Source organism: Nyctereutes procyonoides, unplaced genomic scaffold (assembly GCF_905146905.1).
Source record: "Nyctereutes procyonoides isolate TBG_1078 unplaced genomic scaffold, NYPRO_anot_genome, whole genome shotgun sequence".
NCBI lineage: Eukaryota > Metazoa > Chordata > Mammalia > Carnivora > Canidae > Nyctereutes > Nyctereutes procyonoides.
This window is the reverse complement of record NW_026575131.1, coordinates 44,054,382-44,079,359: the sequence shown is the minus strand read 5'-3', so window position 1 is coordinate 44,079,359 and position 24,978 is coordinate 44,054,382. Positions and strand designations below refer to the sequence as shown.

At 54.9% G+C, this 24,978-nt stretch overlaps 3 protein-coding genes and 1 non-coding gene across 4 annotated transcripts in view; all 4 read right to left on the bottom strand.

Moving 5' to 3' along the window:
* Positions 1–2,457: 2,457 nt before the first annotated feature.
* On the bottom strand, positions 2,458–9,189 carry HAPLN4 (hyaluronan and proteoglycan link protein 4). The gene is made up of 5 exons (XM_055343895.1): positions 9,083–9,189; positions 8,023–8,140; positions 7,348–7,710; positions 5,423–5,761; positions 2,458–5,007 (listed from the first exon to the last, which is right to left on the bottom strand). Exons 1-5 carry the CDS (start codon positions 9,083–9,085, stop codon positions 4,616–4,618), a joined length of 1,215 nt encoding a protein of 404 aa, XP_055199870.1. The 5' UTR covers positions 9,086–9,189; the 3' UTR covers positions 2,458–4,615.
* A 1,155-nt stretch (positions 9,190–10,344) lies between these two features.
* Positions 10,345–17,416, bottom strand: TM6SF2 (transmembrane 6 superfamily member 2). The gene is made up of 10 exons (XM_055343923.1): positions 17,246–17,416; positions 15,521–15,624; positions 14,993–15,090; positions 14,821–14,924; positions 14,348–14,430; positions 13,832–13,956; positions 13,207–13,308; positions 12,798–12,890; positions 11,994–12,113; positions 10,345–11,112 (listed from the first exon to the last, which is right to left on the bottom strand). Exons 1-10 carry the CDS (start codon positions 17,338–17,340, stop codon positions 10,906–10,908), a joined length of 1,131 nt encoding a protein of 376 aa, XP_055199898.1. The 5' UTR covers positions 17,341–17,416; the 3' UTR covers positions 10,345–10,905.
* Positions 17,417–20,321: 2,905 nt separating this feature from the next.
* The window catches only part of SUGP1 (SURP and G-patch domain containing 1), a 31,834-nt gene continuing 27,177 nt past the window's right edge, over positions 20,322–24,978 (bottom strand). Inside the window, exons 9-14 of the mRNA XM_055343785.1 lie at positions 23,894–24,000; positions 22,641–22,818; positions 22,168–22,274; positions 20,987–21,132; positions 20,775–20,904; positions 20,322–20,519 (exon numbers count right to left, since the gene is read on the bottom strand). Coding sequence (XP_055199760.1) covers positions 20,493–20,519; positions 20,775–20,904; positions 20,987–21,132; positions 22,168–22,274; positions 22,641–22,818; positions 23,894–24,000 — 695 coding nt within the window. The 3' untranslated portion in view covers positions 20,322–20,492. The remainder of the gene's footprint in view (positions 20,520–20,774; positions 20,905–20,986; positions 21,133–22,167; positions 22,275–22,640; positions 22,819–23,893; positions 24,001–24,978) is intronic.
* LOC129522636 (U6 spliceosomal RNA) lies at positions 21,582–21,685 on the bottom strand. The gene has a single exon (XR_008666936.1). It is a non-coding gene; the product is annotated as a U6 spliceosomal RNA (small nuclear RNA).

Genomic DNA, 24,978 nt, shown 5'->3' with positions numbered 1-24,978 from the left:
CAGGTATATCTATTATTGGTCGGGGTATAAATTGGCCCCATCTTTAAAAAGAGATGGAGATTGCTATCAAAATGGGAAGTTTGACTCCTTGATTAAACAACTCCTGACGTCATCCTCCAGTTATACCTGGACTTGTGTAAGATGATGTGGGTACTTATTATTAACAGCAAAATAGGGGACTCTAAATGCCTGCCATGAGAAGACGGGCTATAAAAATTATGGTGCATCCAAACAATGAACACTCTCCTAACCTTCAAAAGAATATGGGGACCTTTATTTATTTTATTTTTTTAAATGTTCTTAGCCCCTCAAAGGAGAAGGCTTTTTTTTTAATTTTTATTTCTTTATGATAGAGAGAGAGAGAGAGAGAGAGAGAGAGAGAGAGGCAGAGACATAGGCATAGGGAGAAGCAGGCTCCATGCACCGGGAGCCCGACGTGGGATTCGATCCCGGGTCTCCAGGATCGCGCCCTGGGCCAAAGGCAGGCACCAAACCGCTGCGCCACCCAGGGATCCCTATGGGGACCTTTATATGGTGATTTGGAACTATTTAAAAAATATACTATTAGGTAAAAGAAGAGTGACTTTAAAAGTATACAAGGCACATGAATGTTCATAGCAGAATATTCACAATCGTCAAAAGGTGGAAAAACCCAAATGTCCACTAAATGAATAAACAAAAGGTAGTATATACATACCAAAGAATATTATTCAACCATAAAAAGGAATAAAGTCTTGACACGTGCTACAACATGGATGACCTCAAAAACATTATGCTGGGTGAAAGAAGCCAGACACAAAATGACACATATTATATGATTCCATTTTATTTATTTATTTATTTATTTATTTATTTATTTATTTATTTATAATTTTTTTGGAGAGAGAGAGGGTGAGAGTGAGCGGGAGGGGAGGGGCAGAGGTAAAGGGAGAAAGAGAATCTCAAGCAGGCTCCACCCCCAGCTCAAAGTCAATGCAGGGATCTCGGATCTCATCATCCGAGATCACAAATGGAGCAGGAATCAAGTCAGATACCCAACCGACTGAGCCACCCGGGGCCTTTATATGATTCCATTCATGTGAAACATGAAGAATAGACAAATCTATAGAGACAGAAAGGAGATAAGCAGTTGCCAGGGCAGAGGGGAGGGGGAAAGGAGGAATGGGGATCCTTTGCTTTATGGGTGTGGTGTTTCCTTTGGGGATGACAAAAATGTCTTGGAACTAGATAAATATGCTACAACTGTGTGAGTTGTGTAAATGCCATCTGTGTAAAAATGGAGGAAAAATACATATGCATGTTTGCTTGAGTGAACATAAAGTATCTCTGGAAGGGCTTGTAAGAAACTGGATGTCTCCCGGCAGCGAACTGTGTGGTGTAGGATGGGAAAGAGCGATTTTTCTGAATAGCCCACGACAGGAAGGGCTCTATCCAGGTTGCCATCCTTTAGCTCTCCTTCAGGTGGGCCCTAGAGACCTCCACTCCAACAGTGCAGCAACTCCAGCAGAAAGATGGTTCCCTCGGCCCCATAGGTCCACCAAAATCCCAGGGACTCAGTCTTAAAGTCCGCCTGCCTCCCTGTCCATCCCTGGACCAATCAGGATTTCCCAGGGAGGGTGCCACAGCACTCATTGGCTGAACTGGGAGGGGGTGGGGTAAGGTCCTATGAGTATCATTCTAAGAGTGGTCGTTAGACAGTTACATTTTCCTGGAAAAACTAGGAAACTGGAACCGCGGAAGGGAGAAAGAATGCCAGCAGGGGAAAGGTCGGATGAAAGAAATCCCGTGCACTCATGCCTGGAAATATGCCCCTTACCACTCCCCTCTTCAGGGAGGCGAAGGCCCATCAGCCCAATGCGGTCTAACCCAGTGGCTGGGCCACCTTCAGGTGAGTGGTTGGAGTCTCTAAGCTCTGTCACATCGGGTATTGAGGGAATGAGCAGTGACATCGACTACCTCACTTCGATAACCTGATCACTTTTACAGCTTTTTCTCTTCTCCCTTGGCTCGTATCCAGAAACTTTCAATGTTTCTCACTCCACCATCCCCCCACCCCCACTCCACCTCTGCACCAGGGATAACTTGCAACCTCTCTGCCTTGCTGGTGCAAGAACTTTCTGTCCAGTTTTGCACACTTTGTACCTAGGGAATTGAGAGGAACCACTGGGTTTGTCAATGACCCAAGCTGGACTGGGCTGAAACGGGCCAGACACATACATGGGGGAGGATGCAAGAAAGAGAGTGAAGGCAGACTGGGGGAAAGGAGGGGAGAAATTGGGGAGAGGACCGTCCTGGGGAATGACGGGGGTGGCTTCCCAACCAAATCATCACCACACACACCCCCGCAGCTGGGAAATACTTTGCCCACCTAAGTGCATTCATGAAGTAATTACCCACTGGCTGCCATACAACAACAACAACACTTTTTTTTTTTTTTATTGAGCCCCTGCTATATGCTTTGCACTCACTGGGACCTCAGAACAGCTCTGGTACAGAGGAAGAAACAGGCTCAGCGGGTTGTCACTTGGTCATAGAGGCAGGATTCGAACCCAAGCCCACCTGATTCCAAAACTCATAGATGGGTTTCCTTAAGATGGGTGTGACAGTAAGGTGAGGGGTGGGATGCTTCCAGGAGGGCCCTCAGTGCTACTTCACATAAGACCTTGGAGCTGAGGTCTCCCATAGTTGGGGTGGCTTTGTTCTCGGACCGTCTCTCCTGAGCTGGCTCTCAACATGGGGGTCAGGGGTGGAGGGTGGGGAAGGAGGGGATCTGGCTGGGTCCTAATATCTTAGCACAAATTGTCCTTTAGAACTGGGGCTCACTGCGGATTTTGAAGTTTAAAAACATTCCATCTCTCCTGGATCTCTAAGGAGTGAAATGAGGAGCATGGGACTGTTAGGGGAGAGAGGAGCTCAGCGAAAATGGAGATGTGGTCTCAGAAGGGAAAAGGGGAGCCCAGAGCTTGCACAACAAAAAGGGCCAGGGCTACCAGAGTCAGTTTTCTCATCTGTGTGGCAGCAATGAAAACACCTGGAGGTTGCAAGAGTGTCTCATGCACTGTTGTCTGGGATATAGTTAGCGTGCAGAGGATGTCCAGCAGCTCCAGAAGTCCAGCCATATCTGGGGATGCTGCCTGGGGCTGGGCCTATCTGGTTAAGGGGCAGACATTAAGCTCTATGGGGTGCAGTTACAGCCCATAGTAAGAAGTTCCTGAGAGCTGGGAGTTGGTTGTCATGGGGACGATGCAGACAGTCTCTATGGTGATAGCTCTGTGAGGGGGTGCTGCTGACCTGGGAAAGCCTAGGGGAAAGGTGTTCTGTTACCTCAGACACCAGTTTGGTTTCCATAGCAACAGCTATGGGGTTTAAGCAGCTTGGAGGCAGAGTTTGGAGGGTAGCAAGGAGCTGGCATGCACCTGGGGAGAGGGGCAGGGTGTTTCCATGGTGAGAGCCAGGGAACTGAATGCTGGGTCACTCTTGGGACAGTTAGGGGGTTGGAGAGGGTGGTCTTCCCGACTGTTGGTCAGGACGGGGACATCCAGAAGTGAGTAGTAGCTCTCTAATGTCCGGAAGGTGAGATGGGGAAACGTGTGGTATCCATGGTTACAGCTGGCGGAGGGAGGTACATCTCCATGGGTGTGACTGATGAGGGAAGGGCTGTGTGACTAGGTTACAGGTAGAAGTTGGGCTGGTCGCCTTGGTAACAATGGGAAGTGGGACAGCTTGTCTCCATAGTGAGTGACATGGATCCTATAGATCCCTGGGCCCAGGGGATGGTCTCTTTGGTGACAGCCAGGAAAGAGGCCATCAGGTAGGGGCAGATTTGCTCCCTCCAGAGATACCTGAGGGGCGGGGCATGGCCACCAGTCATGCGAGCCAGCTGGGGCATGTCAGTCTGTTTTAGTGGGTGACAGACAAGGCAGGTCTTCCCTGAAACTGGAGGGGTGGGGGTATTCAGGGTGACCTGGGGACATGGCCTGTCATTCTGCACACTTTGAGGGATTCACAGGGGAAGGAGGAATAGGGATACCCAATTTTCCAGGTCATCATTGGGGAGAGGACAGAAGCCCAGTCTCCATGTGATCATGGGGCGTGATCACCCGGTGAATTCGGAGATTTCCATTTTTTCTACATGTAAGGGGGAAAGGGGTTCAGTGTCCAGATGACCATAAGGGATTAATCTTCAGTCTCCAGGGAGATGCAGAGGCCCTGAGGCCAATCTCCAGATAATCCTGGGGGTCCAGCCTCCAGGAGACCATGGGGGATGGTTCTGTCTGTTTTCAAGTAACCTCGGGAGGCGTGGTCAGTCTTCAGGAGACCTCAGGGTCTGTTGCCCTCCAGGGTGTTCAGATGGCATGCCCCATCTCCTGGGGAAAGTCGAGGGAGGAGGGGAAGTCCACTGTCCAGGAGAGGTGTGGCCTTGATCAGTCTCCCAGAACTGGCTAGTCTATGAGGACCCCAGGGGGCGTAGCCAGTGTTCAAGACCACAGGAAGCCCCGTCAGCCTGCAGGGCGCCGCAGGGGGCGTGGCCAGTCTCCAGTCACGTGGCCGGTCTCCAAGAGACCGCAGAGCACTCGGCCAGCCGCCAAGCACCCCAATCATCTGCGCCCAGGGCCTAGACGCGCAACGGGGTCCAAGCAGCGGGGTCGCGCGCGCCTCCGGCCCAGCCACCGCCTCCGGCCCAACCCCAGCCCCAGCCGCCGGGCGCGGGGTCCGGCGCACCGGGCGCGCGGTAGCAGTAGACGCCAAAGAGGCGGCGCGTGGCGTCGGGGAATCCTAGGCTGCGGACGCCGGGCCGGCGGCCACCGCAGCGCGCGCGCGGGTTCACGATGGGGTAGCGCGCGCTCCCGTCGGCCAGCCAGCCCGCGGTGCAGCGGTCCAGCAGCTGCAGCTTCCACGCCGCGAAGAGCTGTCCCACCTTGGCCACGGCCGCGCCGCGCGCCGCGCACGCACGTGCTGCTCCCGAGAAGGGCACGGGCCGCAGCGGCTTCAGGAAGAACACACGTCCTGCAGTGGAGTGGGGGAGAGTGCTTAAGGCCAATCTCGGGAGCTGGCATCCCCAGGATTCAGACGCTTTCCACCTCCCACGTGCCTGCAACCCAGGACCCGAACCACAGGACTCAGGAGCACCCCCACCCCTGCAGTCCTGGATCCCAGCCTTGGCCGGGGGCAGCGTCGGTGCCAGGCGATGCTTGACTGCTGCGCCTTGGCAGTCCGGGGGTGGGATATCCCGGTCTGGACCCCCCGCCCCGAGGGTCGGAGTGGATAGAAGGGGCTAAACGGAGGAAACTGAGAGGGCGGAAAGAGATTGAGAGGGAGGGGGACCTGGAAGAGGACTCCCAAGGGGCGGGGCCTCGCGGGCGGGGCGGATCCCGAGCCTGCGGGGGGCGGGGTCTCCTCCCCGGGGGCGGGGCCTACACACCCGGGAGGTTGGATGTGAAGCAAAAGGCGTCGTAGCGTTCCTCGGCGTTATGGCGGTAGCCGTAGTTGCGCACGCCCCCCGAGGCGCCGCCGCCGCCGCCAGTCCCGGCGCTCCCGGCTCCGCCCAGGCCGCCGCAGGGCTCCCGGGGCTGGCTCACCGGGTACTGCACGGAGCCGTCGCGCAGCCAGCCTGCATTGCACCAGTCCAGGCCATCGCGCCAGGCCGCGTGCAGCTGCTCTGCCGACGCCAGGATGCCGTCCTGCTCAGCGCAGGCGCGCTGCGCCTCGGTGAAGGTCAACTTGTAGCGGCCTCCACGGGGGTGGTAAGGGAAGACAACGCCTGGGAGGACGGACATAGGGTTCAGCTCGGGAATCCCAGCCCTCCCCTACCCACCTGACATCTGAGGTGCTGTGTAACTCTTCAACCTAGAGTTTCCATCCCTCACTCTGGCCTTACTCCTACCACACGGGTTCTCAGGTCACTCCCCTTGCGGTTCTCCTTGCCTTAAGCATGGGATTCACTTGACCTTCCGTTTTACTGACTTAATCATGGCCACCCACTTCTACCACTGGAGACCTTTGCTTATGTACTTTGTTTTCTACTTCTTCCATCTGCTGCACTCCTATTGATCCTTCAAAACCCAGCCCCCACCACCCTTCTTCCTTCAGTCTTTAGTGCTTCTGACAATTCCTCAGCACTGGGAGCTTCCATCTGGTCAAGCCCTGAGCCCATGGAGCTGGGAATGTCTGTGACCACTGCTGACTCCCCCAACAGGGACCCGAGACCTCTTTGATCCTCCCCAACATTATCCAGGGCAGTTCCCACTGGTTTCTCTTCCACCTTCAGTTCTTATAACTTGTCCTTCATTGGACCTATAGTCAACTCAGCTCATCAGCATTCTGTGCGTGTGTTTGAGGGGCAGACCTTGGATATGGAACATGCATCTTTCAGCAGACTCTGGGAGGAGCAAACAGGAGCCAGAAAGAAGACCTGGAGCCTGATGGCCAAGGCTCAAGTTCTAGCTCCGCCACTCACTTGAATGTACCCTGGGCAAGGCTCTAACCTCTCTGAGCTAGTTGCTCATCTGCTGGTAATAGCATCTCCCTCAGACTTTGGGGGAAATTAAACAAGAGACTTCAAAGACCTCTTCAAGCTCTTTGAAAATGTCCAATAAAGAAGAGGTGCTGCTATTATTGCTGTCATTTGCTATTGTTGGGAGGTTCAACAAGTAAGGGCTCTGAAATCTCTCCCAGAATCTTCTCTGGGGGACTGAGGAAGGCGACCCAAGTGGGAGATAATTCCTCAGATAGAAACCCCACTTTCCAGCTCCACAGTCAGAGCACCCCATCTCCCAGCCACAGTGATTGGCTCATGGATGGACACATGACTCAACCTGGGCCAATGAGGGACAACCCTGAGACTCTAGCTAGCACTGCTAGGAAATTAATAGCTAAGTTGGAGGAGGGAAGCCTGGCTCTACTTTTTGGTTCCATCAGGGGAAACCTGCCTGAAGAACACTAACTTAGGGAAACAGAGCTGAGGGACGAATTCCTGACATGGTGTGAGTGGATTTCCCTGGATCTCGCTGGGCCTGGATCCTACCCCCAGGGTTTCCCAAAGCCCTTACTGTTGGCACTTTAGACTGGATCATTCTTGGGGATGTGAGGGGGGAGAGACACGACTGTTCTGTGCATTGTAGGATGTATTGCAGCATCCCTGACCTCTGCCCACTAGATGCCATCAGCAACCCCCTCTAGCCATTGCCAATGTTCCTGGGGAGGAAATTCACCTCAGATCAGAACCATTACCCTACCCTACCAAGCCTCAAATTCTTTTAGGCCAATTTGATTTGGTTTCTGTCCTTTGCAATACTTCCTACCCTCCTCCCTTAGAAACATGCTTCATCCTGTCCATAAGCTGGTTACCTTCCAGGTCCAGCTTGACCATGCCAGTGTCATCCTCCAGCTCATTGGTGACCTCGCATTCGTAGCGCCCGTAATCCTGCAGTGTAACATTTCGGAGAACCAGGGAGGCATCTCCGGGTCCATCGCCCTGCAGTTCGGCCCGCCCACGGTAGCTGCCAAATGCTCGGTGCTGGGGGCCCAGCGCCACGAAGACGTCGGCAAAGGCCAGTGGGTCCACCACCTTGGTCCACTTGAGGCGCACCCCGTCGTGGTCGTGGGCGGCTGCCTCATAGTGGTAGCGGCAGGGCAAGACGATGGTGCCCCCCCTGTGACTGACCACCTGCCCGGGCGCTGTCTGCACCACCACGGAGCCCGACTCACCCTCTGCGGGAGGGTCAAGTAGGGTTCAGAAGAGGTCCTAGGGGGCGGGGTGGGGAACCTGGGGAAGGGAATCCCGGGAAAGGGAATTCCAGGGAAGTGCTGTGGGAAGAAGGCTTGGGCGGAGGTCAGGGGGTCGGAAGGTTAAAGGAGATCAGGAAAGGGAACTAGGACTCAGAGGGTGAGGGACTTGGGGTGGGGGGGGCTATGACCCTCAGGAATGCTCCATGCCTACCCACTGTATCCTCCCTGCTCCCAGGCAGTCACATTCGGGCAGGACTCCTGCAGGGCAAGACCTGCTTCCGCTGTCAGACTCACCGAGCACGTGGACGACCTTCTTCCGTCCGCGCTGCGCCCCTGCGGGGGCCGTGAGCAGCAGGACTCCCCAGGCCGCAGCCCAGAGCGCGCCGGCACCGAGGGCCGCCCGAGCACACACCTGGGGGCACAGGGTACTCGGTCCCGCCTCCTGGACTTGGCCTGTCGGAGGACCAGCCCCCCTGACCTTCCTTCCCCACCACGAGGACTTCTCGCGTGCCCAGGTCCCCACCCTGGCCAGGGTCCCAGAGGACTCGCCCAAGGAGAAGGCTGGCGGACCCTTCCAGCCCTCCCCCTACCCCCACCCCCCTACCCCCCTACCCCCGCCGCACTCTCCCGGAACTTCACATTCCCGCTCCTCCGCCAAGCCCACGCCCCCGGGCCCACAGGCACAGGGTCTGGCGCCGGCAACCCTCCAGCTCCCCTAACCCCAACCCCGAAGGCTCGGAGCTCCGCCCCCTTCCGTGGCCGGCCCCGGCCAGGATTGGGAGGGAGGGGGGAGGAGCTGGAGCAGCGGCAAGGTTATCGGTGCGCCAGGAGACTGCAGCAAAGCGGCCGGGGTGTGGGGGCGGCGGGGGAGGGGGGTGCCAGGGGGAGAGTCAGAAAGGGGTAGAGACGCGGAGAGAGGGCGAGGAAAGGGAAAGAGACAGAGAGAAAAGCAGGGAGAGATGAGGAGAGACGGAGGGGAAGAGAGGGAAAGACACAGAGAAAGGGTAAGGAAAGATGGAGAAAGGGTAAGGAAAGAAGGGAGAGAGGAAAGAGAGCAAGAGGGGCAAAGAGAAGAGAGGGCTTGGAGGGAGGGAGAGATAGAGACTCGGAGCATGAGAAGAGGGACCAGGAAGACCAAAAGAGGGAGAGAAAAGTAGGGAAAGGTGGAGAGGGCTATAAAAGGAGAGGCAGAGTTGGAGATGCAGAGATAGAAGAGGGTGAGAGACGGCAGGGACGGGAGAGACGGAGCGGGGAGAGACTGAGAAGAGAAGCACGGAGGGACGCAGATTCAGACACGGAGCCAGACAAACCCAGAGAGGCACCTACCGGGACCCGCGCCCGCGGCCCCACTCACCATCTTGCCCGTGCGGCCCCCGCCGAGCGGCCCCTACGCGCCGGGACTGCGCTCCCCGCACACCCAGGAAGGACTGGGCAAGTCCCTTCGGGCGGCGCAATCCCGGCGTCTGCCTGCAAGGGGAGGAGGGAGGCGAACCGGGGTGCGGGGAGGAGCTTTAAAGGGAACGCGGCGACGCGCACTCCTCGAAGAAACCCGGGCGCGGGCGGAGGAAGGACCGCACTGGACAGTCAGTGCAGGACAATGATCCTGCTGGCTGATCTTGGGTGGGCAGAGGAACCTCTGGGCCTCAGTTTTACTCTCTGTAAAATGGAGGAAGGGGGCCTGACGGAGTCTTCCATCTAGGATGCCCAAGGTGAGGGGGGGGGCTGAGTAACCTGGGGAAGGGGCGTGGCCTGCAGGCCTCAGTTTTCCCCTTTGTCACTTGGTGGCCATCGAGGTGTCCTGGGCCCTGGCACCCAAGAGGGGCTCACTCTGCGGGGTGGGGGCCCACAACAGTTACACACTCTGCAGAGGGAACATGCAGCAACAGGTCCAAATCTGACTCTGCCTTTTACCTATGTAGGACCTTGGAAGAGAGACTTGGTATCTTTGAGCCTCAGTTTCCACCTCCAGGAAATGGAGTGCTGTTTTTTTTGTTTTTCAGGTTTTATTCATCTGAACTAGACAGACAGAGAGAGAGAGCATGTGCAGACAGAGGGAGAAGCAGACTCCCTGCTGGGCAGGAAGCCTGATGCAGAGCTCCATCCCAGGACACTGAGATCATGATCTGAGCTGAAGGCAGATGCTTAACCGACTGAGCCACCCAGGCACCCCAAGTACTGGTTCTTTGGTGAAGATCCAATGGTTAGACATACAATGGGTTCCTAAAAAATGTTGGTAGGGGTGGTGAGCAGGGGAGCCTGATCAAGCCTCTGACCCACTCTGGGCCTGAGTCACCCCGAACCTGGCCCTTTACCCAAGTTCAAAAATCAAATCAGGAAAAAAAGATGAGCCTTTCCCCCCAACCCCTTGGCTGCCTCCTCAGCCCCAGTTTCCCCAAAATATGAGCCAATCATACAGCAGAGTCAAGGTTATAGGGTCCATTTTTGGATGGGCTAGGCCAGGGCTCAGTCCTTTAGCTCAGATGCATCCAGGAGCCATGACCTCTGATCAGGACATTTGCAGCCTACGAGCTCAGTTTCCCCATCAGGAATATGGGGTGAGATCCAGCATTATAACGCTTGAGGTTAGCCCTTGGTAATGGTATATGGTAGATGCTTAATAACTGTGCCACACCATTTGTTATTATAATTTATTGTCATATTTTGGGTGTTTCTCTCCTGACTGACCTCAGGCTGGTCTTTGGACCTCTCTGAGCCTCCGTTTTCCCCATCTGGAAGATGGAGCTGTGCACACCAGCCAGAGGCCGACTTCTGCTGTCCAGCACCTCTGGCTCCTGGTGGTCATGCTGGCAGTGATAGGTAGGCCCTCATGGGGTGAAGCAAGTCCTTCACCTCTGAATCCTGAAACACTCAGGCAGCAGCAATATTTGGGCATCAAAAGGTTTTTTTTACTAAAAGGATCCATGGGGGTATGATGGGTAAATTCTGGAGTAGAACAGTCTGTGTGGGATTGGGGTACCATGACAGTTGAACATGTCTAGCCCTCAAGGGCACATGTGTCCCCTGGGTCTCCCATCCAGCTCATTGGCCTGATACCACCATAGCCAGAACCAAAGACACCTGGGGATGTACTTCCTATCTCTAAGAGACCCAGCCCATCCTTCCCACAGCAGGGTTGGCTGGGCATGGAAACCGAGTCCTGGGTCGTCTCCAGCCCTGTCAATGCTCCTTCTTGTGGTGTGCCAGAGGACCAGGAGGTGGGCGCAGGAAGAAGGCAGGCCACCACAGGCAGCGGAAGGCCAGCAGATGGGGACCCAGTGCATACAGCAGGTTGTACCCGAAGAAGCTGGCCCAGGCGTCGTCAGGCACACGGTAGGTGAAGGGCGTGCGAAGATGCATGGAGGCACCCATGTGTGAGAACTGTGCCTAGTGGCCACACAAGGAAGATGTATGTCAGGAGCCAGGAGAGAACAAGTCCCAGCAACATCCCACCTTAGGGAGCCCAGGGGGTCCCTGTCCCTCTCACTGGCTGCTGACATGTCTCCCCTCTCTAGTTTATCTGTCTGCCTCTAAATATCTCTGGGTCCACATTTCCTGTCTGTCTATGAACCTCTCCCCAGCTATCTAACCATTACCATCTTCACACTGTTGGACCCTGTTTTCCATCTCTGATCTGGGTCCAGCTCCTCCTCCCTACCCCAAGCAGCTGCCTTTGACACAAATCCTGTTGATTCTACCCCAGAGATGTCTTCCTGGTCTCCACTGCTCGGGCCTCAGGCTTCATAACTTTCCATCAGGAATCCTGAAACAGTCCCCCCAGCTCTGACTGGGCCCTCCACAGCTCAAACACATTCCATGGCTCCCCCAGCTCAGAGTTCAAAGCCTTCAGTATCTAGCTGTCAAATTCTCTTGCCTCTGCCTCTGTGTTGTGTTTCTACTAAACCACTATCACCCTCTATGTCTTTATGCTGTTCCCATTTCTGAAATGCTCTTCCTTGCCTAGAGAACTCATATCCATACACCAAAGCCCAGCTCCTATGCCCACTCTTCTAGGAAACGTTCCCCTTCTGGAATTGCTCTCAGCCCCTATCCTTTCCTCTCTCTAGTTATGACCCCATGGGGTTGGGAGTGTTTGGGTCAGGTACTTTCTCCCCGTAACTAGGGAATCCTAGGGTACCAAGCTGGGGCTGGGGCCTCTCAGAGGCTCAGCATCACTCTGTTCAGGGAGAGCACAAAAGCAATTGATGGGCAGGCAGAAAATTTCTTCCCTACAGACCCAACCACACCTCCCCCGCCCCACACCACACCTGGCCAACAGCTCCAGCAAACACCAAGGCCCAGTCAGGCAGCCAAGAACAGCCAGGGAAGATGAGGGCATAGGCAGCCAGGCCATAGAAGGGCAGAACGTAGAACATGTACACCAGCATCTGAAGGACACACAGCCAATAGAATGAGCAGCAGCCACCTTCCTGACACCCCTGAGGTGGAAGCCCAAGGGAGGATCTGACCAACCTCAGACCTCAGGCTCTCTGCACATCTCAACCCTGTGTACATCGCTCCTCTATTTCCCTTATGTATCCAGCCCCCTGAGCTCCACCACATACATACATACATACACACACTGAACCCACCCACGTTATTCCAGAAGTGGCAGGTGACCCTGGCCTGGCCAACTGGAACACTCCAGTCCCCACCCCACCCCCGGCCATAATGATCAGTGACAGGATGGGCATATTATTCAGTGATGATGGCATGTGGGCCAATCAGAGCCTGCCTGAGATTTATGCTTAAGCTCTGGAGATATAAAAGCTCACATTCCTCTGGGGTGGCTAAGTAGGGCAGATGGCAGCCTGGAGCTGCCCAAGACTAACTCTGCAATCCCACAAAGTGACTACTTGGGAGTGGAGTCCATGCAAAGAAAACAGCCCAGAGACACAGGTAGCCTTAGCTCCTAGATCCAGCCATACTTGAAGACAATATCTGTCTTCCAAAATGAATTTTTGATAGGACAACAAACTGACTTGTGTTTCCGGTACCTGCTTCAAAGAGGACTTGCTAGACCTCTATCCATGGCAGGACCATATGCTCTCTCTTCCCATCTGTCCTCTCACCTGCACCTTCGGATAGGCCACGGGGTCCCGTAGGTATGGCTCGTACTGATAGATGTAGACAAAGCAGGCATCTGTGGGGCAGTCAAGCACCACCTGGAGCAGAGAGACAAACCAACAACCTACCTCAAGAAGCCATGTTTCCCACAAGAAGCCTTTTCTACCCTCCCAAGCGAGTCCCATACCCCTTGCTCTGGCCTCCGTTAGCCTTGGTTCTCTCTCTTTGGCTGGGAAGGGTACAGAGAATGGGGCTTTGTCATGGAACACTCAGATGAGACTTGATGAAGAACTTCCCTGGTTGATGAGAAAGGCAAGCAGTGGCCTTTTTGCATTGGCTAAAGGAACACTGTTGACGGGGACAGAAGAGTGGGCTGGGGGCAGAAGAAAGATCGGTTGACAACTGCAGACTCACCAGGCCCCGGAAGAAGGTGAAGAGTCCAGTGAGGGTGAGGTATACGACAAGGGCCAGGTCAACTGGACGTCTCAGGATGCCCTTTCTTTGTTCCTCCTGTACCTGCCCCATAGGAGACAGACAGTGTGAGAAGTCTGGTGTCCAGCAGGCACTCAATAAGGCTTCATCCCTTCTTTCCTAATGGCCAAGGAGATGCTTCCAAAGAGGCAATGTTTCTTTTATTTTTTTAATATTTTATTTATTCATGAGGTACACAGAGAGAGAGGCAGAGGGAGAAGCAGGCTGCCCGCAGGGAGCCCAATGTGGGATTCGATCCCCAGACCCCAGATCACGACCTGAGCCAAAGGCAGAAGCTCAACCACTGCATGACCCAGTGCCCCTACCCCCCGCTTTAAATATTTTATTTATTTGACAGGGAGAGAACACAAGCATAGGGAGCAGCAAGCAGAGGCAGAGGGAGAAGCAGGCTCCCAGCTGAGCAGGGAGCCAGAGCAGGGACCCTGGGATCATGACCTGAGCCGAAGGAGACACTTAATCGACTGAGCCACCCAGGCGCCCCCAAAGAGCCAATGTTTCCGATCAGAAGTTACTCCAATGAAGGCCACTCAGGCATGTTGGCACTTACCATAGTGGGGTTACAGCAGGTTGGTGCCCGGGACTGGTTGAAGATCCTCATGCCAGCCCAGCATGGGACTAGCATATAGGGGATGGCAAGGAATAAGGTGGGTCTGACCTCTGAGCTGTATTTACCTATCATGGTAGGAGAGAGGGAGTATCACTCAGTGAGGATCACCCAGGCCTGGTGTGACCCATGAGTCACACCAGACCCCCTGGCTGGAAGTAGTAATTCACAAATGCAATCTTTATTCAAGCTCTGGCACCTCTGGCTCCCCAGTGCTCATAAGGTGGTGTCCATTTCCTCAGCCCGGCCTGCTTCAATTTACTTTCTGGATATATGGCTTCTATGCTTCAGCTGTTCTTTGCTCCCCTTTGATACACCCTGGGTGTCCCTCCTGCTCAGCCACCCCCACATACTGGGCTGCCTCTCCCCTCTACCTCCCAAGACCTACTTATGAACCTTCTAGGTGTAGCACAGTGACCCAGACTGAGGAGATGGGATCCTTCAAAACCAAGTCCTTACCAAGGATGTTTCCTGGGAGGAACACAAGGATGGTCATGATGAAAGATCCCAGCCAGTATAGTCCAAGGTTCCGGTATCTCTTCCTGGGGCAGGGGATGTGGGGTGACCAATAGATGCCTGTTCCCCAGTCTCAGAGCCCTAGCAAGGGTCTACCCTGGGCTCCTCAACTCTAGGTCCCTCCCAGTTTTGTCCAGGACAGAAGAGACAACAGGGAGATGAATGAGGGACTGAACAGACGGTCTGTCTGAGGACAGAAGTGGCTGCCTAGGCACAGGAGTGTACAAGACAAGAGAGCTGACTACCATTCACTCCTGTGACATTCCCTGGAAAATTCTCCTGACCACTCCTGGCTGGAGCCCTAGAGAGGCCTTTCCCCTACAGACACTTCTGATTGCATCCAGGATTGGGACCCCACCTGAGGACTTGATCTCCTTCCCAGGATCCAAGTCCCACTCACCCATCCCCCCACGAACCTTCTGCGGATGGCACCAGCCATGGCCAGGTAGAGGAGGTAGTGAACCGTGCCATCCCAGTAGCAGATGAAGACTCCGTGTGCAGTGCGCAAGTAGGGCTCTCCCTGCAGGGGCAGGTCAGGGCTCAGCTGGGCAGCAGGGCAGGAGGCATCCCTGGCGACCCCCTACATACCTCCTTGTTATAGAAGTCCATGAAGCCCACCACGTAGCCATCTTCCTGGAGAGCAATCAGGAGGTCCACCACAGAGGTGAAGGAGAAGACAGCAAATACTGTGGGGAGAGTGGGCGGGGCATGGCCCAGGTGGGGGCGGGGCCCGAGGCAGCGTGTCGGGGACCCAGAGTCCAGGTAAGGAACTAGGCTCAACTGCTCCCAGTCACCAGTCCACAGGTCACATGACCCACAGCCCTGCCTCTTGAGGAGGTACAGTCCCTGCCTCTGGGAGTCCTCAGGCTGAGAAGGCACTGACCCTGCCCTCAGGAAATCCCAAAGTGATGAGGAAGTATGGTCTTTTAGGGGCTCCCAGTCTGATGGAAAGATACAGTCCTGCTCTCAGGAGCCCCAGGTCTGAAGTGGGAGGTCCTCTGAGGTTCCCCAACCAATGAGGTTTCTCCAGTCTCTTTGAAGTTCTCCAGTCTGATGGAAGCCCTTTAAGGGGATGGAGGAGGCCCCTGCTCACACAGTTCTCTCCTACTGACTCACCAGCATAGAGTGGGTCATAGTAGATCTCGCCGGGGGACAAGTTGTAGATAGTCACAAAAAGAAGACCCAGGATCAGGGCACTCATCAATGCCAGCCCCAGGGGGCTATAAAGAGGGAAAACAAGTCAGAGAGGCCAGGCCCAGTGCTGAGGCCCCACCCCACCCTGGTGAGGGCAAAAGCAGGTTCCAGGATGCTCCAGATATTGAGACTGAAATTTTTCCACCCAGGAATCTCCTATCCTGAAACTGCCCTTTCCCATCACTAGGCTGTTACCTGAGCTGTTTCTCCCTCCTGGAAACTCCTTCCAGAAATCTCTTCCACTTGGCAAACTCCTACTTATCCTTTATGGCCTATCTTTCATGGTTCCTCCTCTAGGAAGCCCTCCCTGACTCCCTAGAAAGACTCATTGCCAAACTTAGGCCAAGTACAGAGGGGGCATTAGTTAACTCTTAACTACACAATCCATCCCGTCACTTGCTGATATAGGTTTGATTCAGTTTGCTGCCAATCATTCAACACCACAAAGCCACTGTGTGGTCAGACCCAGCTTCTAAACCTGTCAGGTCTCTAGTGCTCAGCACTGTACACCTCACTTTCTGAACCTCCTGACTCCTCCCAGCTGAAGTCCAAATGCTTCTATCAACTCCACCCACCCCCTGCCCTGATCTGTCCGGATCAACCAGGTAAGACAGGTCAACCAGTTGCATAGATAATAAATAGAAGCCAGGATGGAAGCCTCCAACACTAGTGGGAAGAGTGGGAAAGCTCTCCAAGCTCCTACACTCCCCTACACTTTCTTCAAGCTCCTACCTTTTCACGGACCCCTTTGACACCTAAGATCCCCATCCTGGCCCTATCTGACCAACAATGACAATTATACTAATCAGATGAGACCACAGCCTATGCACATGATCTGTAATCCTTAACTGTAACTATGGGATGAGGTCTAGGATTATATTCATTACACACTGAAGAAACACAGGCTCCCAGAAGCAATCTAGCTCACCCAGGATCCAGGGGGATGGAGGCAGGAATTTGTACCCAAGGAGCCAACCCCACAGTCAAGACTCCCTCTACCCCATGTCTTGAGTTGAACTAGGTTGGGGAGTGTGAGGGCTTGCAGATGCCCGGCACCCTAGTGACAAGATCCACAGGGCTGGGGTTAGGAGACAAGAGAGGTCACAGCATGTAGGGGACACTGAGGCTAAAGACAGGGTGGGCCAAATTTTAACAGAAGAAAGTCTCAGGCCTGCAATGGAGGGGTGGTGGAACAGAACTCCAGTGTGCCTGTGTCAAGAGCTGGGTAATCAGAACCTTATCTGGGGCAATACTTTGACCTTTGGTAACTTTGGAGCTGGGCACATCCCTGGGAAGATCCCAGAAACCCTCCAAAACTCTGCCCTGGGGGTGGGGGGTGGGGTCCGCTCTGTTTCTCAACCTCCTTTCCCTTCAAGCCCAAAATGTTGTCCTAGGAGCGCCCCGCCCCCCTCCCCCCCCCCCAACACAGAGCTGCCAGGCCCGCGGAAAGGGGCCTTCAGGTTGCATGGCGGGGGACAGTTCTGGCCTAGCCCCCTCCCTCCCGGCAGGAGCCGCGCAGGGACTCAGGGCTCGGGGGAGCCAGGCTCGCCGCCCGCGCATCCTCGCCTCCCGCCACCGCCGTCCCGGTCCCCCGGTCCCCCTCCCCCGAGGCCGCCCCGGCCCCTCCTGGCCCCTCCCCTCACGCACTGCGAGAGCGCCGAGACGTGGCTGAGCACATAGGACAAGGGGAGGGCGCCGAGCGACAGAGCCGCGATCTTGCCGGCCAGCGGCGGGATGTCCATGGTGGCGGCGCCTGGACCCAGGCTCGGTCCCCGCGCGGCCTCCAGGGCGCTCCGCAACTCCGCGGCCGCGCCTCTAGGTGGAGGGGGGGTCAGCAGGGACCTGGCCGGCCCCGCCCCGCCCCGCCCGGCGCAAAGGTCGCCCCCCGCTGCGCCAAGGGCTGGCTGCTGTTCCCTAACTGGCCAGCGCGTCCCGGGGAGCCTGAGGCCCCTCGCCCTTGTAGCGGTCCCTTCCCCCACCTCTCCCCTCACTTCTCAGTAGCCTTCCCCGCTGCCCAGCCTCAGTTTCTCCAGTAAAGGCTAGAACACCTTGTCTCTGGACGCTTCCGCTCTTGAGGCGCCGGACTGCAACCTGGAGGCCCCGGGCTAGCAACTTCGTTCTAAGGGAATTTGTTCTCCAGGCCTCCTTCTGCACTTCTGCTCTCTCTGTCCTAAGACCCATGTACCTACCTTGACCCTGAACGGGTCCCGTTTTATTTTTAAGATTTTATTTATTCATGGGGCAGAGAGGCAGAGACACAGGCAGAGAGAGAAGCAGGCTCCCCACGGGGAGACGGATGAGGGACTCCATCCCAGGACCCCAGGATCACAACCTGAGCCAAAGGCAGATACTCAACCACTGAGCCACCCAGGTCCCCCAAAGGGGTCCCTTTTTAATTCCACATTCCCTAGACATTCCTCCCTCTAGGATCAAGTGGGCATTGGAGGCATTCCGCGCTGATGGACGAACCTCCATCGTTTGGACACAGAGTTTCCTTCAGGGCCCTTAGATTTGAATGTTCACAGTGGCCACACAAGTTTAAACGTGTGTCCCAGTGTAAAGTTTTCACTCTGGGGATCTTCTGGAGGCAGGCAGCCAAGGTCATGGGTTGGGGAGTCCTTTGAAGGACGTGTGTGCTGTGTTCCTCCCATATAGCCTGGGCACCTCAGGGCAGCGTCCCTGCTCAGTGGGTGGGGTCAAAGGGAGGGAGTCCTAAGGATGGATTTAGATTAGGTGTGGATTGCTAGTTTGGTGAGTTTGGAATATGTTTCTGCCCAGGAGAATGGCTCTGGCCTGGGGCCGGGGTGTGGTTGGGGGGCTCAAAGGGGAGAGCTGAGGGAGGATTCTGAACAGCCTACAGGAGGCTGGAATGGGTCCAGGGGAAAATGCAAAGGGTAGGCGGAGCTGCACCAGGGAGGGGACCATAGTAGGGCGGGGCAAAAATTAGGAGACAGCAGTCTTTGCCACTCCCTCCAACCAGCTTTGAACTCTGGCCCATGTGGTACTTGTGGTTACTAGGAAACAGTGAGCAGGTCTCCACTCAATACCTGCCCTTGAGGGGGCCCCCAGTCTGCTGGTGGGAAAATTTCTAACCCTCACCCTTTTTCCATGCAATCCCTTGGCCTTGTGCCAGCTGGGTCCCATCTTTGAACCTGGGTGACAAGATGATATTCTGGCCACCAACCTGACAGCCTCCTTCCCAGTTGTCCATTGCCCACGGGGTTAAAGTTCAGGTTCCTCTGGGCTGACCTGAGGCTCCAGTCTCATTTCTTGACTTTTCCCAATACTAGTGGTGCTGACACCCCCAGGCCTCTTTTCTGTCTGCAAGATGGACCCTCTAGTATTTCCTCACCCCTTAAAGCAGATCCTAATATCCCTTCCTCCAGGAAGCCCTGCCACCCTAGCCCACCCCTGCAGAGCCAGGGGTGTCTGATCCGGTTCTGTCTAGCAACCTGGCCTTGCACCTGTGTTCAGGATATGCCTATACATGCACACTGATTTGGGTGCCATTCTCTTCCAACTCTCCACTTGCCTGGGAGTCAAGTCCATGGGCTGAATCTGGAGAGCCTCCAGGTTACTAATTCAATTGAAGGGTGACCTTGACCTGGATGGCAAGGTGCCTGTGACCAAGGCCTAGGGTCACCATCAGTGGAGCTTCTGGCTGCCCAGAGCTACTTTTTTTCCCCCAGAGCTACTCTTGTGGTAAAGACCCAGGACCACTGGGCAGCCTCCACACATGCGAATGTTACTCTTTGCCCTGCCCCGGGAACAATGTCCATGAAGGGGATGACAGGGTGGCATATGTCATCCCAGGCTGGGCTTTACTGTTGAGACCCCCCAGTCCTGGATGCATCTCCCTCCCACCCCCACCACCCCAAGCCTGCCTCTAATAGAGTACCCAGTTCCTCTTTGGTTTTATCGGTTTTCAGCTTCACTGCCATGTACACAAAAAAGACTGGCTGCCAGGGAGCAGATCCTATCCATCCAGTTCACATAATTGGTGCTGTTTACTGAATGACTGAATGACTAAGAGAATGCAGGCTGGCCCAGAAGCCCTATTCCAGCTGGAGTCTTCAGAGCCCATGAGCCCAAAGGGGCTGAGCAGGACCCACTAGGCACATACTCTAAGCATTGGGCTCTTGGATTCCTGGGACCCCACCCAAGCTGCTCACTCAGCAGCTGCAATTGAGTGAGATCCCCAAGTGGTCTTGGCACAAATGTGAAGCATAGAATCTGGAAATGGAGGGAGCACCTGGCATGCTTCATCTGTCCACAAAGTAGTCCCCCAGAGGCATGAGCCCCAGGGCCTCATGTGTCCAACCCACTGGCAGGACCCAGGGCTAGTTGCAGGGCTAGTTGCACTGTCAGCGCCACCTGCTGGTGAGATGACTGGCACAGGCGTGCCCTAGGTCCACCTGCCCAGCAGATCTGAGGATAGCTGGGCAGTGTCCTGGGACCCCTTCCAACCTAACTCCTGCAGCACAGTGCTACACTGGAAGATCCTTGATGCCCCTCGTCCAGGTGCAGCCAGGTCTTAACTGATCAGCCACCAGCCCCTCTCAGAGTGTCTGTAGATCCTCCCAACTCTAACCTAGGCTGATGATGGCCCCATAGGCAAAGGTCTAGGTGGTTCTCTTGTATTTCTTAGGCACTAGGGAATCTTCCCAGCAGCATCCCAGCCCCAGCTGCCCAGTCCAGCCCCGCTGCTAAGGAAACAGAGGGGTTTCTGGTGATGGCAAAACCAGGCTGCCATGGTAGGCAAGCACTGGAACTTTAATACACGGCACGACACTCAAGATAACAGGAAGGGCAGGTAGAAATGCAGGCCGGAACATTCCACAGTCCAGGGATGGTCGGTCATTTGGAAAATACATTTGTGGTTTTTCCAGAATACTCAGTAGTAAGGCCGTCTGGGGTTGTTCTGTGGGAGGCAAAAAAGGTAACACAGGAAGGGGGTCAATGCCATAGATAGCAGTTCCTCCTGCCCATTAGAACATGCCAGGGAAAGCTGAGCTCACATTCTCCAGAGGGGAGGGAGGTGGAAGAGTTGCTAGTGAGACCTGGACTAGCTGGACTGGGGAAGGAGGGACAGCTCTGTTACCAGCACTGCCACTCCCCTGTTGAGATTCTGGACAGCCTGGCCAGGAGCTGTGGTGGGGGCTGGGGACACACGCACCAGGGGGTTGGGCCGGAAGCGGTAGGCCAGCATCATCCTCTTGCGGAAGGCCTCATACTCATCATCCTCCTTGGAGAGCTCAGCTGGCCGGTCGATGCCAAAGCCTGCTCCATCTACTGTGGTGGTGCCTCTGCAGGGGGGTGACAGGACCAAGTGAGTAGGGGGCCAGCCTGATGCCAGCAGGAGGATTTGCAGATGGTGCATACACTCACTTGTTGACTGGGTTCTTGATGCCCTGGCCCTCTGAGCCCAGCCCGTCGCCCTCCTTCCAGCCCATTTTCATCAGCATCTGGTAGCCGATGTTCTCCACCGTCAGCTTGAACTCCTTGTACTCTGAGTAGTCAGGCTCTCGGCCCTCCTGCAGGGCAAAGAGGTGGCTGTCAACTACCGGGGCTGCAACTGTCCCAGGCCCTGGCACTGGCCTGAACACTAGACTCCGCTCCACCCACCACCAATGGCCTCACTGACTGCTGGGACCACCTGCCCAACTGCATCCTCTGTACCAAGTCAGATTCCTTGACAACAGACCAAGATGTTCCTTTTCAGGGTCCCCAGGGCCAGACTTTGTACCAAGCTGCTTGGGCAAAGTAAAAGAGGGCAAAGTGATGAGTCATACAGGCCTTACCCACCACGGGAAAGATTAATGGTTCATCAACAAAGAAAAACCCTACATTCCGAGGGCAATTCGTTGCACAGAATGCTGAGAAGATGTGGTCAATAAGGTGACCACCTTGTTTTTGTTGTTTTTTTTTTTTTTGGGGGGGGGTACTGTTTATTTATGACAAATGTCCCCCACCCATGGTCTTCAAAAATATGGAACGCTTCATGTATTTGCATGTCATCCTTGTATAGGGGCCATGCTAATCTCTGTATCGTTTCCATTTTAGTACATGTGCTGCTGAAGCAAGCACAGGTGACTGCCTTGTTAATGAGGTTACGTGGTACAAAAGCAGTTTTATAAAAATCCCCCAAAAGATAACATGGGATGTGCCCCGTCAGCTGTCTCTCCTCAGAAGCATGATGACAGCATGGGAGGAATGTGAAGTTCTTCTTCTGGAGAACCCAGTCCATGGGGGCTTCTGCCTGAGGAACGCTTTGCCTATAAACTGCACTTAATTGGCTCCACTGAAAGCAGAATTTCCTTGAAGGCTTGGGAACTGTTTCTAAAGTGGCAGCTGAGCTGCTTTTTGCTAAATCCCTCCACAGACGGTGTCTATCATCAACAGATGCCTCCTGGGCAAGAGGGCCCAGCTTCTCCTGTGAATGAGGGGGGCCTTGAGGCTGCCTCAGGCGCCTGCCTCGTGAGGCTAACAGGAGGAGCTGGGCCACTTGAGTGGCTGCCTGCTGGATAGCCCACAGCAGGGGTTGGTGCCTGGAGACCCTCCCAGCTCACCTTCAGGGCCTTGAAGGTTTCCATGAACTTCTCCAGCTCATCTGGTGGCAGGAAATCTCCAATAAAGTGCTTGCCACGGCCCATCTTTGTCAGCTGCTCGGCCCATTCTGCCCAGAGAAGCAGGAAAAGTGAGAGAAGAGGGTGGCCCCCCAACACAGATATGAATCCTGGCAGGGTGCAGGGAGTCGTATGAGAATGAGGGGTAGACCCTGACCCAAAACCCTGCTCCTACAGGCAGCCCTCCTAAGTGCCATGTTCAAACAGCAGTGAACACTTAGAGAACTACTCTTTTCCAAAGAGGAAACAGAGACAGAGAAGCCAAGTCTCTTGCTCAAGGCCATACAAGTTGGGCAGGTGGTGCCTCCAGGTGCCTTTCTGAGCAGGTGAGTGAGGCTTCCTGAGCCTGTGGTGCAGAGGGCATGGCCTCACCCAGGTACCCTCTCACTCCACCCACAAGGTGCTCCTTGGTATACCCCGAGTCTTGTCCATCTCCATGCGCCGCAGCTGGTGTTCCCAAGTGCCCAGCTCACTGTCCACCTCCTCATCACTGTCGTAACCATGCTGATGCTGCTGCAGGGCCTTCTCCCACAAGAGCTGCATGTCCTGCATCGCACGCTTGTGCTGCATGATCATGTCATACATCTGCTGCATCTGTGGGCGGCACATACCAGTGAGCAATGCCACGTACCACATGTGCAGGGGGCTGGCCCCTTTGCCTTACCTATGCATGTCAGGTGCCCTCATCCTTCCCGCTTTTTTTTTTTTATTATTTTTTTTAAATTTATTTATGATAGTCACAGAGAGAGAGAGAGAGAGGCAGAGACACAGGCAGAGGGAGAATCAGGCTCCATGTACCGGGAGCCCGACGTGGGATTTGATCCCGGATCTCCAGGATCGCGCCCTGGGCCAAAGGCAGGCGCCAAACGCTGCGCCACCCAGGGATCCCTCCTTCCCACTTTCTGCCCTCCTAGGACAGACACATGAGCAAGACTTGGAGCAAGTGCTCAAGAAGATACAAAGTCTTGTATCTGTGCATGCCCTGGGTTCTTTGAATCCCTGTGCTGAGCAAGGAGAAACCTTCTCTGTTTCACCCAGTCTGGCCTGGAGCACAGCATGTCCTGGATACCCTTGCTATGGACCAAAGGAGGGTACCACAGGCCCCTGACCACAGAAGGGTTGAGGCTGAGGTGGCACAGCTGCCAGCCTGAAGGAGGTGACTGGGGTGAGCTGTCCTCAAGGACCAACAGATGGATACCTGTAGTTCCCCAGGAAAGCAGCAGAGAAGCAAAGCCAGCTCTCACTCCAACACAGCCCAACATCAAATGAGCATTTGTCACATGGTTCAGGGCACCCAGTGCTAGCCAGGCCTGTCCTGTACTGGATGTTGGAGGATAGTGGACAGAAAACTAAAATGGAGCCTACCTAGTCAGGAATAGCCCACAATTGCGTTGGGTGGGGTGCAGCTGTAGAGCACCAGCCTAGGGACTGCCCAGGCAGTGTGAGAAGGCCTCAACTCTGGGTTCAATGCAGGCTGGGGAAGGCCTTTGGGAGGTGGGATGGGGCTGACAGGGACATGCCTGCCCAAGGACCTCTCCCCTGAAATGGATCCACTCAACGCAGAGAAGCTCAGAAAGAATATGACATGACCGTGGAACTGTGAGACAAGGCAGGGGACAATACTCCACCAGCCCCTCTGGAGCCTGTCTGCTCTGCCCCACAGACTTACCTCCTGTTGCTCCTTCAGCTGCTTCTTCTGGGCATCTGACAGCTCCGTGACACCCACCAGACCTACAGGCTTCCCTTTCTCATAGCCAAGCCCCTTGAGGTCCTGAACTGGAAATAAGACACAGGCTGGTCAGCAACGGATGCACGGGTCCAGACCGGCTCCTGCATGTGGCACAGAGTCCATGCGCTGACAACACCTGAGGCACACAGCACACATGCCAGAGCCCTCACATCACAACAGTTGTTATCCCTGTCACATGATGACCCTGAGGGCTTTACTGTACTATATCTCGTGCACCCAGTTTCACCCTCACGTGACCTCTCCACGCACGCTCTATACCCCTATGTTGCAGATACCAACATCAGAACTTTGAGGTCCAGGGCCTCACTCAAGGTCACATGTCTGATGGGTGACAAGACAGGGACTTTGTAAAAGCAGAGACATGAAAGTGGAAATAAGCATGTGCCTGTGTGTGTGCATTCACACATGGACTCTTGGAAATAAGCCCTTCAGGGAACAGAAACGCAGCATAGACACACAAGGGTTCAGAGTCTGGCATAAGACTCAGCTGTGTAGCTGTTAGCTCCTTCCGGGGAGGCAGCCGACCATCCTCAAAGCAACTGACATTTAAATTGGCATCAATTTTGGAGCTTGACTGGAGCCAGCAACACTAATGCACATGAAGATGCTGTGACAGCCCCATCTGGGTGGCGGAAACCACCACCCCTCAGGCAGTAGCTTCCTGGGAGAGAAGTTGGGCAGACGGAGGTACAGAGGAGAGGCCCTTCTGGCATGTGCAAAGAGCCAGGTCCTCCCACCACACTAGGGCTGGGGATTCACCCCCAAGAACCACCCACAAGTGCTCCCTGACCCCAAGTTTATATCCTAATACCTTCCTGAAAGGTCTGTGTGGGAGCCTTGTGAACAGGGCAAGAAAGTCAAGGTCTGAGCAGTCCACTCTGTGCCTGGACGTTGCTCACTGTCCCTCTCCTTGGGCCTTTTTACCAGCAAGCAAGCAGGTAGGGGCTGCTCACACTCCCCCAGGGATGACATGAGCCAGTGGCATTTAAACCTGGATGCGAGCC